The sequence below is a fragment of the Mustelus asterias genome, chromosome 19 (genome assembly GCF_964213995.1).
Source record: "Mustelus asterias chromosome 19, sMusAst1.hap1.1, whole genome shotgun sequence".
In the NCBI taxonomy this organism is placed as follows: Eukaryota; Metazoa; Chordata; class Chondrichthyes; order Carcharhiniformes; family Triakidae; genus Mustelus; species Mustelus asterias.
The window spans coordinates 46,882,934-46,897,970 of NC_135819.1; the positions used below are offsets into that span (position 1 = coordinate 46,882,934).

The 15,037-nt window shown below is 42.0% G+C and overlaps 1 protein-coding gene across 1 annotated transcript in view; it reads right to left on the reverse strand.

Moving 5' to 3' along the window:
- The window catches only part of cog5 (component of oligomeric golgi complex 5), a 99,914-nt gene that overhangs the window by 8,091 nt on the left and 76,786 nt on the right, over positions 1–15,037 (reverse strand). The window contains exons 15-18 of the mRNA XM_078235486.1: positions 8,119–8,229; positions 6,755–6,817; positions 3,735–3,838; positions 151–382 (exon numbers count right to left, since the gene is read on the reverse strand). Of these exons, the coding sequence (XP_078091612.1) occupies positions 151–382; positions 3,735–3,838; positions 6,755–6,817; positions 8,119–8,229 (510 nt within the window). The remainder of the gene's footprint in view (positions 1–150; positions 383–3,734; positions 3,839–6,754; positions 6,818–8,118; positions 8,230–15,037) is intronic.

The following is a 15,037-nucleotide window of genomic DNA, read 5'->3' on the forward strand; positions in this document are numbered from 1 at the left end:
TAGTCATTTCCTACTTCAGCAATAGTGTCTGTTAAGTAGTGACTTTTAATTTTGCATTGTTCGTAATGATTCTCAATTTGTATTGTGGAATGTGAAAATATAAATCAACAAGGACAAAGAAGAAAGATAACACCCGGTATTAGTTCTTACTTGTGCAAAATCTGCAGCCAACCTCATTTTGCCTCCTTCACCCAGTGGTCTCAGTAGACTTGCATTACGGATAAATAGTTGAATAGCTCTCTGTGCAATATGTTCTGTGTTGTCATAGATGAAGTCCACGCACTCAAAGTTTTTAAAGTAGTCACTCATGATACGTGATATAAAACCTTGCAATTCTTTCATGTAGAGAGAACATGGGACTTCTGGCTTCCCAGATGAAGACCTGTCGAAATGAACACAAATCAAATCATTATTCTAACTACTCTTCCAGGTCAAACAACAGACAAGCTTACTTCTATCCCAAAAAAGTGTAACATTTTTCTTTTTCTTCTATTTAATGGAAGTTACCAAATTCTAAAGTGCTTTACAACTAAGATCCCCACTTTAGCTAAAGCTGAATGCAGATATTGTTTGCCTTCTCAGTTTTGGCCTCTTATCTTCTGACACTCCCTTCCATCTTGCCATTGCTAAAACACACCATTTCCCCATTTACTGCACTTTATTCCCTTGACCCCCAGTTTGTTCATGGGATGTGTGCCATGGACAATAAATGCTGGCCTTGCCAATTCCTTCAGAAGATAGCGGTGAGCCAGTTTCTTGAGCTGATGTGGTACATGTGGAGAAGGTACACTATTAAGTGTTATTACAGTGATACAGCAATACAGCATGGAAACCAAGCCCTTCGACCCAACCATGGTGCCCTCCCAGCCAATCCCAATTGCCCACATTTGACCCGTATCCCTTGAATCATTTTCTATTCATGCATTTATCCAAATACTTTTTAAATGTTGCTATTGTAACTTTCTCAGCCACTTTCCCTGGCAGCTCATTCTATATATGCATCCACCCTCTGAGTGAAAAAGTTGCCGGTCAGGTCTCTTTTAATCTTTCCCCTCTCACCTTAAACCTACGCCCTCTAGTTTTCAATTACCTTTCCCTGGGAAAAAGACTATGTACGTTCATCTTATCCATGTCCCTCATGATTTTATACACCTCAATAAGGTCACCCCCTCATTCGCCTATGATCCAAGGAATAAAATCCTACCCTGGCCAACGTCTCTCTATAACTCAGGCCCACTAGTCCAGGCAACATCCTCGTAAATCTTCTTTGCAATCTTTCCAGTTTATCAATGTCTTTCCTATAACAGGGTAACCAAAACTGTACACAATACTCCAAGTGTGGCCTCACCAACAACTTATACAACTGTAACATAATGTCCCAACTCCGATACTCAATGCCCTGACTCATGAAGGCCAGTGTGCTAAACATCTTCTTCACCACGCTGTCTATCTGTAACGCTGCTTTCAATGAACTTATGTATTTGTACTCCTAGGTCCCTCTATTTCTCAACACTCCCCAGGGCCCTACCATTCACTGTACAAGTCCTACCCGAAGTTGACTTTCCAAAATGCAACACCTTATTACACTTATCTGTATTGAAATCCATTTGCCAATCCTTGACGCACTTCCATGACTGATCAAGATCACCCTGTAATTTTTGATAACCTTCTTCACTATACACAATACCTCCTAATTTATCATCCATTAACTTACTAACCATGCCTTGTACATTCACATCCAAATAATTTATAAAATTAACAAGGGTTCCAACACCGACCCAAGGCACACCACTAGTCACAGGCCTCCAATCCGAGAAACAACCTTTGACCAGTACCTTCTGTTAACTCCCATCAATCCAATTTTGAATCAAATTAGCTAGCTCTCCCTGGATCCCATGTGACCTAACTTTCCAGACTAGCCTGCCATGCGGGACCTTGTCAAAGGCCTTGCTAAAGTCCATATAGACAACATCTACTGCTCTACCTTCATCCATTCTCTTGGTTATCTCTTCGAAAAATTGGGAAGATTCGACAGACATGATTTGCCACGCACAAAGTCGTGCTGACTACCCCATATCAGACCTTGACTATCCAAATGTTTGTAGATCGTGTCCCTCAGAATCTCCTCCAGTAACCTACCCACCAATGTCAGGCTCAACAGCCTGTAATTCCCTGGTTTGTCTTTGCTATCCTTCTTAAACAATAAAACATCATTAGCCCCCCATCCCCAGTCTTTCGGAACTTCACCAGTGGAAAGAGATGAAGCAAATATCTCTGCAAATGCCTCTGCAATTTCTTCCCTAGCCTCCCACAAGATCTGAAGATGCACTTGAACAGGCCCAGGGAATTTATCCACCTTAATGTGCTTTAAGGCTGCAAATACCTTCTCCCTAGTATATGCATGTGGTCCAAGACGTCACCACTTGCTTCCCTTATTTCTTTAGCAGCCATGATTTTCTCCTCAGTAAACAGCAAGGAGAATACTCTTTAAAATCTCACCCATCTCCTGTGGCTCCACACAGAGACAGTCATGCTGACTTTTAAGGGACCTATTCTCTTCCAAGGCACCTTTTTACTCTTAATATAGTTATAGAACTTCTTGGGATTTTCTTTAACCTTACCTGCCAGATTCCTCTTTTTGCCCTCCTGATTTCCCTCTTAAATGTAGTCTTACACTTTTTATGGTCATTGAGGGATTCACTTGTCCCTGATTGCCTAAACCCAATGTATGCTTCCTTCTTTTTGCTGACCAGAGCCTCAATATCCCTCGTCAGCCAGGGATCCCTTCACCCTAACAGGAACACATTACCCCTGAACTCTTGATATCACACTTTTAAAAGCCTCCTGTTTGCCAGTCGTTCCTTTCCGTTCATACAGACTCACCCAATCAACATCTGCTAGATGCTGCGTAATGTCCCCAAAATTACATTTTAATTTAACTTTTTAAACATCTTCAACCCTAAAGTGAGGGTTGACTTCATTGAATTTGGGCTTTTTGAGAATCACAGTGATGAGCGTGCCAAAGTGATTTTCCAATGCGGGTACCCATTGACCTAGTTTCCGCTGACTATTGGGGATCTATAATGCAGTTACATCAGAGTGACCATCCCTTTCTTGTTTTAAGCTCTTTCCATATGGCCTCATTTGATGAACCCCCAAAAATATCCTCTAAGGACTGTTGCTATGCCCTCCCTCATCAAAAAGACAACTCCGCCTCCTTGCTTACCTGAGCCTCTATTACACCTGTAGCATCTGTATCCTTGAACATTGAGCTGCCAGTCCTGCCCTTCTCTCAGCCATGTTTCTGGTATGGTGATAATATCCCAGTCCCCACAGCGAATACACATTGAGCTTGTGCATTGAAATATATGCAGTTTAAACCAGAAGTCTTTTCTATTCCTTTACTGTGCTTCTGGCTACAGGTCACTTCTACCCCAGAAGAGATCCCAAAGATCCAAGAACCCAGATCCTTGCCCCTGCACCAGCTCCTCAGCCACACATTCATCTGGCCTATCTTTCTATTTCTGTCCTGACTGGCACATGGCACTGGGAGTAATCTGGAGATCACTACCCTTGAAGTCCTGATTTTTAACTTCTCACCTAACTCCCTATACTCATTCCACAGGACGCCATCCTTTTTCTACCTATGTCATTTGTACCAATGTGTACAACGACCTCGGGCTGTTTACCCTCCCTCTTCAGAATGTTCTTCAATAATTCTGTCTAATAATTACCCTGAAAAGTCTTCTAGATGCATCGTAATAATAATGGCCTCAATGGAGTCTTCTACCGAGTTCAGTAATGGCTGTACTGCATTTCCCATGAGAGCTTGAATTGTCTGAAGAAGTGAAATAAAGATTTAAAATTGATGTGTGTAGTCAACAACATGTTAAGCAGCTTTTAAACTTGGTAAGTATATTGTCTTCAATTTGGCATTGAAAAATATTTAAAACAATTTGGGCAATCTTAACAAATCTTTCCAGTAGCATAAAACTGCATACAGTTCAGCACAAATAGGTGCAAAATGGCAGGTTTATCAAGAGATTCCATAAAGGTGACGCTTAGGCCAGGCGTGAAAAAATTCATATTGATACAGTGGTTGCAAAAGGTCTGGATGAATATACCTGTTAGAAAAAGAAACTAACAGGCATCAGAAATTTTAGACACAATAATCCAGGTAAAAATTAATTGGCATTTGGAAAAGTATGAACTAATAAATGAAAATCAACATGAATTTATTGAAGGAAAACAGTTTAACTAGCTTGATTAGGGTTGATGAGGGCAGTGTGGGCATTTACAGTAAGTCCTCACTTAAAGTCGCAGGTGTGCTCCTGAAAATCATGACTAAGCGAAACAATTTTAAGTGAATCATGGGTTCCTATAGGAATAAATGTTAAACCAAAGTTATATTCCTTCGGACATTTCTCACCTAGAGAAAAAAACAATGTACAAGTTGAAATACTGTACCATACGTGTGCAGGACCATGCATTCCTAGCTGAAATACTTCACAAACCAAAATACATCACTAAATATAAAAGAAATACAAAATAAAGATTAAATTATTATTTTTTTAAATCACTGTACCTGTAGTCACCTCAGTGCACAGTACTTTTAGATTGACCAGCGACCTGCACTGACCAACTTCAACCACGAGATGGAGCCAAGGACTTCAAACTCAGGAGCAGGAGTCAGAACCACTGAAGTACAAAATCCCAGGACCCAGGCAAGGAAAAAAGCACCGGAGTAGTTGGCAGGTGGGGTTAAGACACAGAGAAAGTTGGAAGGCGGCAGATGGCAATGTGCAGGGGGCGGGCGAGGCAAAGGTGGGGGAAGGTGAGGCAAAGGTGGGGGGGGTGCGGCAAGGCCAGGAAGAAGAGAATGTGGGACTAAGTGAGGATGGACTCACTGCAGAGAAGATCAAATCAGCTGACAGGCCAAAGATGTGATGAAGTCTGTGGCAAACAATGCTAAAGTGAAACTGATTGGATGGATATACTGGCACTCTTAATGAAGTTAAAGTGAAACTCCATGTAAGCAAGGACTTACTGTACAATTGAACTTTTAAAAGCATGTGATAAAAGTGCCACATAATAGATTTGTGAGCAAATCTAAAGCCCATGGGATAAAGGGATTTGGCAGCATGAATACTAAATTGACTAAGGGACAGAAAGCAGGTGGTGGTGAACAGTTGTTTTTCAGACTGGATGGAAGTATTCAGAGGTGTTTCCCCAGGATCAATATTGGGGCCACTACTCTTTTAGAATGCATTAATGACTTAAAGGTATATTTAAAATTTTGCAGATGGCATGAAACTCCAAAACGTAGTTACCCATACGGATAACCGGAATAGACTTCGAAAGACTACAAGACTGGTGAAACGTGGCAGCTGAAATTTAACATACAGATGTGTGAAGTGATAATATATTTTGGTATGAAGAATGAGGAGAGGAAATATAAACTAAATGGAACAATGTTACTGGGAGGTGTGGGAATAGAGACCTGGGCGTGTTTGCACACAAATATTTGAAGGTGGCAGGGCAAATTGAGAAAACTGTTAAAAAGCACACGGGCTCCTAGGCCCTATTAATAGAATCGTACAGGACAAAAACCAGGCAGTTATATTAAATTTATAGAAAACACTGCTTAGGCCACAGCTGGAATATTGTGTTCAATTCTGAGTACCACAACTTAGGAAGGATTTCAAGATCCTGGAGGAATTCAGAATAGACTTACTCAAATAGCAGAATGAATGAAGGACTTAAGTTATGCAGAGAAACTGGAGAAGGTTGGGTTGTTCTCCTTAAGATAGATTAAGAGATGTTACAGAGGAATTCAAAGACATGAATGGTTTTGATAGAGTAAATAACAAGTGACATTAGGGTTTGTTAAAGCAGTGAATATGATTATCTGAAATGCACTACCTGAAAGGATGGTAGAATCAGATTCGACAGTAACTTTCAAAAAGGAATTGGATAAATGCTCAAAGGTTTTTAAAATTTAAAGATTATTTATTAGTGTCACAAGTAGGCTTACATTAACACTGCAATTACTGTGAATATCCCCTAGTCACCGGGTACACTGAGGGAGAATTTAGCATGGCCAGTGCACCTAACCAGCATGTCTTTCGGATTGTGGGAGGAAACCAGAGCACCCGGAAGAAACCCATGCAAACACCGGGAGAACACGCAGACTCTGCACAGACAGTGACCCAAACCAGGAATCGAACCCAAGTCACTGGCGCTGTGAGGCAGCAGTGCTAACCACTGTGCCGAAAGAGAATCACTTCGAGAGCTACAAGGAAAGAGCAGTGGAATGAGATTGATAAGTTAGCTCTTTCATGGAGCTCACACAAGCATGATGGCCTCTTGTGAAGTTTCATACTATGACAGACCAGAGGTGTATTTCTGAGGGTGGTGATCAAGATACGTTACTGAGCCGGATAGATGCAATGTACTCTGCAACTGACCATGTCATGCCTCACTTTAGGGGGGCTGACAATGACACTTCCATTAGGAATTTCCTTGGTGGCTCTTCCAATTGGCCAGTGTACCCTTGGTGGAAGATGGGCAGAAACCCATATAAACCATGTTATTGAGATTCTGATAATGCAAATGTCAATTTCAGATGTTATTTTTTAATTCAAACAAAAAGACCCAAAGAAGCAAGAACTGAAAATGTAATGCTGCATTCCTTCAGTTCACTTGCATGAATACAAAAGACACAATAATACAGCTGAAGCGGTCTGTAATTTACCTCCAGGGCTGTTCTAATCGTTTGTTCAGCTGCTGACGGTAAGGAGCTCAAGGTAGACAGGACCTGGAAAAGTAAACAATACGTCAAACTCATGGTAGTTAGAACATTTACTTAAACATGTATCTCTTCTCAATCCCCTTTTCAATAATGAAAGTAAGTCCAGTTTTGTGCCTCTTCACCACATAGAACAAGTTCCCCAATCAACCTTGTAACTTTACTCTGAACCTGATCTAATGTATTTTTTTTAAAAGATGGAATGCCCAAAGGGGCCCCAAATATTCCAAATATGCCATCAATGATCAATTAGGATAATGTTTTGACTGACTGAGGCCACAATAATTACCTAGCGAAGGAGGGAGACAAGATCATAAGTCTCAAGACTATCACGAAGGGAGTTTGATACTATTATCTTCTTTCCATTTGATGCTAGTGTCATTTACGGTGGATAAATGAATGAGAAAAAAAATAACTGATCATATAAGCACTGGTTTGTTGCTTTCCAGTTTGAAGCAGAATTTTGGGTGGGCTGTCACAAATCAGGTTGATACAAGTGTCAGAATGAAGGAATGAATTGAGGCCAAATGCCAAACTCCCCCTCCGAAGCGCTACCAAGATATGTTTCACACTCTTACCCATCACACCAACCCCACCCCAAAGCAGGGAACACTGACCAGCCCTCAACAGCCCTGCCATATTTAAACAGCAGCAAGACCAGTTAAACTAAATTCCTTGCCTCCTGTTTGAAATACTGTCAACCTCAATTACTGAGAGAATAGGAGGGGCATCTATAAGGGGCCCTCTTCTGGGAGAGGGAGTCTGGTAGTGGCCATCTTTCCATGTTTTCTGCCATCATATCTAGGAGGATCCCAGGGCACACAGATTAAAAGCACAGATGAATCTTGTGCGTTTATGATCCCTTCAATGAGGGATCTTCCATTACATTTGCACTTCAGTCCTTAGCAGCAGAGAGGCCCGCTCTTTGTAACAACACCATTGAGAGCATATCCTGCATTTTTAAACAATTTTGACCAGGAAACGAGGTTGGATTATGCCAGTAGATGGAAATCCCAACCTGGTGAAACTCTACATCAAAACTGCTCCAGAAGAAAATTCAGTCCCTTTGGCTAAATTCTATGTCTTCATTTCTTGATAATAAGGGGGGAAAATGAAAATATTACTCAATATAGAAGCTGGAAAATGTTAATTATATACCAAAATCTAATCTACAGGTTTCACAATATGCCAGGCATTACAAAATGATTTTTTTTTCTACATTCTTCACTTTTTTCATATTTGTTCAAAGCAATTAGAATTGTTACAAATTAATAGAAGTTCCATTCTCAGCAATAAATGCCAAACCCTACCTTCAACATTGATTGATAAAATTTGTACAGTGAATTCACCACTGCTACATTCCTCCTCTGTCCCTCTGTCAGTGGTCCAATCACTTGACTGGCATCACCCTGTGTGGACAGCTGAAGAAAAAAATCCTTAAATTACACACATTTGATTTTGAATAATTGAATATGTAATTCAGTGCACAACGTTTCCTTATTATTCATTTTTAACAGCACAAAAGCTGAGAAGAGCAAAGACCGAGATGGGAAACAACAAGAACTGGGAAGTAGCAAGACTGGTTTTCATCAGGAATTTTACTCATCGGTCCTGTTCAATCTGCTTCCCACTCTCTGCTTAGGCTAAACTTGTCCAGGCAGATTTGAATGTACTGCATAACTGAGAAACTCCACATAAGGTCTGTCACCAAGAATGCCTATTGCACCTCTGAAATAGCACCCGTCTCCATACCTACCTCATCTCCACATTTATCACCATCACATTCATCGCCATCCTTCACCCCCCCCCCCCCCCCCCCCCCAAAATCAGGAAATCCTTCAGCCCTCATGCTCCTGCTCCCTGAAATTCTCTTCGTAAAACCTCTTAGGCCAGTTATACTTCTTGCCACTTTCTAAAGGCTCCTGAAATTCTGTGTTTGATGCCACCTTACCCAACTCCTCTCATTTTCTGCTCAGTGTCTAAATCCATTTTCCTCACCTGGTAAATTGCCTTGGGAAGTTTACCTTCTATCAAAGAGCTCCACAAGTGTGTGCAAATTGCTGAAGTATCAATATATATACCGGACATAGAGAAGGAAAGGAGAGGGAGCAGATTGTAGTGTTACAGTCATAGCTAGGGTGTAGAGAAAGATCAACTTAATGTGAGGTAGGTCCATTCAAAAGTCTGTTGACAGCAGGGAAGAAGCTGTTCTTGAGTCGGTTGGAATGTGTCCTCAGACTTTTGTATCTTTTTCCCGACAGAAGGAGGTGGAAGATAGTTTGTCCGGGGTGCGTGGGGTCCTTAATTATGCTGGTTGCTTTTCTGAGGCAGCGGGAAGTGTAGACGGAGTCTATGGGTGGGAGGCTGGTTTGAGTGATGGACTGAGCTTTGTTCACGACCCTTTGTAGTTTCTTGCGGTCTTGGACAGAGCAGGAGCCATACCAAGCTGTGATGCAACCTAAAATAATGCTTTTTATGGTGATCTGTAAAAGTTGGTGAAGAGTTGTAGCTGACATGCCAAATTTCCTTAGTCTTCTGATAAAGTAGAGACGTCGGTGGGCTTTCTTCACTGTAGTGTCAGCATGGAGGGCCCAGGACCAGGTTGTTGGTGATCTGAACACCTAAAAACGTGAAGCTCTCGACCCTTTCTACTTCGTCCCTATTGATGCAGACAGGGGCATGTCCTCCACTATGCTTCCTGAAGTCGATGACTATCTCCTTCGCTTTGTTGACATTGAGGGAGAGATTATTGTCGTCGCACCAGTTCACCAGATTCTCTATCTCTTTCCTGTTCTCCATCTCATCATTATTTAAGATCCGACCACTATGGTGGTGTCATCAGCAAACTTGAAAATTGAGTTGGAGAGGGATTTGGCCACACGGTCATAGGTGTATAAGGAGTATAGCTGAGAGCTGAGGACATAGCCTTGTGTTGAGGATGATCGTGGAGGAAGTGTTGCCTATCCTTACTGACTGCAGTCTGTGGGTTAGGAAGTCTAGGATCCAATTGCAGAGGGAGTAGCCGAGCCCCAGGCCACGGAATTTGGAGATGAGTTTCGTAGAAATAATGGTGTTGAAGGCGGAGCTGTAGTCGATAAATAGGAGTTTGACATCGGTGTTTTTGTTATCTAGGTGATCCAGAGTAGTGTGCAGGGTCAGGGAGATGGCGTCTGCTGTGGCCCTGCTGCGGCGGTAGGTGAACTGTAGTCGATCCAGGCATCTGGGAGGCCGGAATTAACCTTTCAAAGCATTTCATAATGACGGATGTCAGAGCCAGCAGACGATAGTCATTTAGGCACGTTGTCTAGCTTTTCTGCTGGTAGGACAGGATTTATACAGGGGTGGTAATGGAGAAGGCTGGGACATCAGCTGTAAGTTCTGATTCGGTGAACATGACTATGAGTGGCTGTTGCAATTGTGTATTACCAAAATTACATTGTATACCGTTTATGTTGAATTTTTGCTAGACTGGCCTATAAGACAAATTCACAATTTTAAGTTCTCAGATGTTAGCGAGGATGACTTTGTAGGTTTGACAGGACAGGTCTGTTGTTTCCCATTGCCTAGGTCAATGCCAGATCGCCTGTCAAGTTTTATTCCTTTTCAACTTTTCAGTAGTGCTTTGATATAACTAAATGGCCACTTCAGAAGGCAGTTAAGTGTCAATCACATTGCTGTAGGTCTGGAGTCACATGCAAGTCAGACTCTAAAAAAAACAGCATATTTCCTTCCTTCAAAAGTTATTAGTGAACCAGATGGGCTTTTATGAAAATTCGGCAGTTTCATGGTCACCATTACCGGGACTAACATTTTGTTCCAAATTTGTTAATGAATTGAGGTTAAATTCCATCAGCTGCTGTGGTGGGATCTGAATTAGTGTCTCCGGAGCATCAGTCCAGGCTTCTGGATTACCACTCCAGTAACATTACAATTATGCCACAGTTCCCTACATCACTATGCCAGCACTTCTTACACCACTACGCCACTCTTTCCTCACACTGCTGGGTCCTGAACTTCATATGATATAGGAGCAGGAGCTCATGTGCAGCCTAGCCTAATGGCACAACAACAGAAATTTTGGGCTATGGTGAAACATCTGATTTGCTCAGAACCAAATCAAACTTGGACACATTTCATCAGTGTTTAAGCAGGAACAGAAACAAGAGGAATTTAATGCCAATTCCAAGGAAGATTGAACTGACAGTTTATTGCTGCCAATTAATGAGTAAACATTTACATGTAGCAAAATGAGAAGCCAAAATAGGAAGTGATTGATCATAAGGAAATTTGGTATGTCCGTTACGACTCTCACTAACTTCTACAGATGCACCATAGAAAGCATTCTTTCTGGTTGTATCACAGCTTGGTATGGTTCCTGCTCTGTCCAAGGCCGCAAGAAACTACAAACGTGAATGAAGCCCAATCCATCACTCAAACCAGCCCCCCATCCATTGACTCTGTCTGCTCTTCGCGCTGCCTCGGAAAAGCAGCCAGCATAATCAAGGACTCCATGCACCTCGGACATTCTCTCTTCCGCCTTCTTCCGTCGGGAAAAATATACAAAAGTCTGAGGAGGCTTCTTCCCTGCTGCCAGACATTTGAATGGACCTACCTCGTATTAAGTTGATCTTTCTCTACACACTAGCTACGACTGTAAACATTACATTCTGCACTCCTTTCCTTCCCTATGTACAGTAATGCTTTGTATAGCAAGAAACAATACTTTTCACTGTATACTAATACATGTGACAATAATAAATCACATCAAATCATAGAACAAATCTCCAGAACAATATACTGCATGTTGACTTTAGTAAGAATTTTACCTTAAGAATCTAGATTTAGCTTTTGAATACATAAGAACATAAGAAATAGGAGCAGGAGTAGGCCATCTGGCCCTTCGAGCCTGCCCCACCATTCAACAAGATCATGGCTGATCTGAAGCGAATCAGTTCCACTTACCCGCCTGCTCCCCATATCCCCTAATTCCCTTATCGATCAGAAAACTATCTACCCGTGATTTAAACATATTCAACGAGGAAGCCTCCACCACTTCAATGGGCAGAGAATTCCAGAGATTCACTACCCTCTGAGAGAAGAAGTTCCCCCTCAACTCTGTTCTGAACCGGCCCCCCCTTATTTTGAGGCTGTGCCCTCTAGTTCTGGTTTCCCTTCTAAGTGGAAAGAATCTCTCCACCTCTACCCTATCCAGCCCCTTCATTATCTTATATGTCTCTATAAGATCACCCCTCATCCTTCTAAACTCCAACGAGTACAGACCCAATCTGTTTAATCTCTCCTCATAAGCTACACCCCTCATCTCCGGTATCAACCTGGTGAACCTTCTCTGCACTCCCTCCAAGGCCAATATATCCTTTCGCAAATAAGGGGACCAAAACTGCACACAGTACTCCAGTTGCGGCCTCACCAGTGCCTTGTACAGTTGCAGCAAGACCTCCCTGCTTTTATATTCTATCCCCCTCGCGATAAAGGCCAACATTCCATTCGCCTTCTTGATCACCTGCTGCACCTGCAGACTGAGTTTTTGCGATTCGTGCACAAGGACCCCCAGGTCCCTCTGCACAGTCGCACGATGTAATTTTTCTCCATTTAAATAATATTCCAATTTACTATTATTTCTTCCAAAGTGGATAACCTCACATTTGCTAACGTTATATTCCATCTGCCAGATCCTCGCCCACTCGCTCAGCCTATCCAAATCTCTCTGCAGACTTTCCGCGTCCTCCACGCAATTCGCTTTCCCACTCACCTTTGTGTCATCAGCAAACTTGAATACCCTACATTCAGTCCCCTCCTCCAGATCATCTATGTAAATGGTAAACAATTGAGGCCCCAGCACCGATCCCTGCGGCACGCCACTGGTCACCAACTGCCAACCAGAAAAGCACCCATTTATCCCAACTCTCTGCTTCCTGTTAGATAGCCAATCCCCAATCCACGCCAACACCTTACTCCTAACTCCGTGTACCCCAATCTTCTGCAGCAACCTTTTGTGAGGCACCTTATCGAACGCCTTCTGGAAATCTAAAAACACCACATCCACCGGTTCCCCTCTGTCAACCGCACTAGTGACATCTTCATAAAAGTCCAGTAGATTCCTCAAACACGACTTTCCCTTCATGAATCCATGCTGCGTCTGCTTGATCGAACCATTCTTATTCAGGTGCTCTGTTATTTCCTCTTTAATAATGGACTCTAGCATCTTCCCAACTACGGACGTTAAGCTAACCGGCCTGTAGTTACCCGCCTTTTGTCTACTTCCTTTTTTAAACAGCGGCGTAACAGTAGCTGTTTTCCAGTCAGCCGGCACTACCCCAGAGTCCAGCGAATTTTGATAAATTACTACTAACGCATCTGCTATTACCTCAGCCATTTCTTTCAGTACCCTGGGATGCATTCCATCCGGGCCCGGGGACTTGTCTACCTTCAGTCCTATTAGTCTACCAAGCACCACCTCCTTAGTAACAGTAATTGTATTAAGGACCTCCCCTCCCACCAACTCTCGATCTCTAATATTCGGCAAACTATTTGTGTCTTCCACCGTGAAGACCGACACAAAGAACTTATTTAAAGTCTCAGCCATTTCCTCGTTTTCCACTATTAAATCCCCCCTCTCATCTTCCAAGGGTCCAACATTCACTCTAGCCACTCTATTCCTTTTTATATACTTGTAAAAACTTTTACTATCATTTTTTATATTTTGAGCTAGTTTAGTTTCATAATCTATCTTTCCTTTCTTAATCGCTTTCTTAGTCGTTCTTTGTTTTTCTTTAAAGCTTTCCCAATCCACTAATTCTCCACTATTTTTGGCCACTCTTTACGCATCTGATTTTATTTTAATACTCTCCTTTATTTCCTTCGTTATCCACGTCCGGTTATACTTTTTCTTACAGTCCTTCTTTATCACCGGAATATATTTTTGCTGAGTACTTTAAAAAATCTCCTTAAAAATCCTCCACTGTTCCTCAGCTGTCCTACCTACCAGTCTGCTCGCCCAGTCTACATTAGCCAATTCCACCCTCATCCTATCGTACTCCCCTCTGTTCAAGCAGAGGACACTGGTTTGGGACCCTACTTTCTCACCCTCCATCTGTATCAGAAATTCCACCATATTATGATCACTCATCCCAAGAGGATCCTTCACAAGAAGATCCTTAATCCTACCTGTCTCATTGCACAGAACCAGATCCAAGATAGCTCGCTCTCTCGTAGGTTCTGTAACATACTGTTCAATGAAACAATCCCGACAGCATTCCAAGAACTCTTCCTCAAGCCCTCCACGTCCAATTTGAGTCGACCAATCAATATGTAGGTTAAAATCCCCCATGATTATTGCCGTTCCACTTTTGCACGCATCCATTATTTGCTTGTTTATAGCCCTCCCCACCTCGAAGTTATTATTTGGGGGCCTATAGACCACGCCTACCAGTGTCTTTCTCCCCCTACTATTCCTTATCTCCACCCACAACGATTCCACGTTTTGCTCCTTAGAGCCTATGTCGTCTCTCACTACCGTCCTGATATTATCCTTTATTAACAAAGCTACCCCACCTCCTTTTTCTACCTGTCTATCCTTCCTAAATGCCTGATAACCCTGTATATTCAGTTCCCAGTCCCGGTCACCCTGCAACCACGTTTCTGTGATGGACACTGGATCATATTCATTTATATGGATTTGTGCCATCAACTCATTTACTTTGTTTCGAATGCTTCGTGCATTCAGGCAAAGTGTCTTTATGCCAGCCTTTATCTGGATCTACATTTTACATGTGCATGGACCCAAATTCATTTATAATCCAAACAGAGATCTGTCCATAGTATCACTACTTATAAGAAAGGCTGTTGATGCCCATAGGATATTTTAATGAATTGAAAACTTGTATGAAACACAAATATTGCAAAAAAAACAGGTACAATTATTATCAGCAGCCACAGTAATATAATTAAGTTTTTCATAGCTGTCTTTAGGTTAGCAATAATTTTACTAATATAAGAAAATACAGAGTGGGGATACTAATAAGGCATGGCATGGAACATCATGATTGGGGCATCACAGATTCACCCCGAGATTCTATTAAATTTAATTTTATGGCTAAGGTAATGAGACAAGAAGTTGGTGTTCGCAGACTGAAACCAGTGAATTCATAATCTAGCTAAATCTTCAAGTGATCAATAAATGTAGACTTGTTTTTGTTTATGGCTGTTACT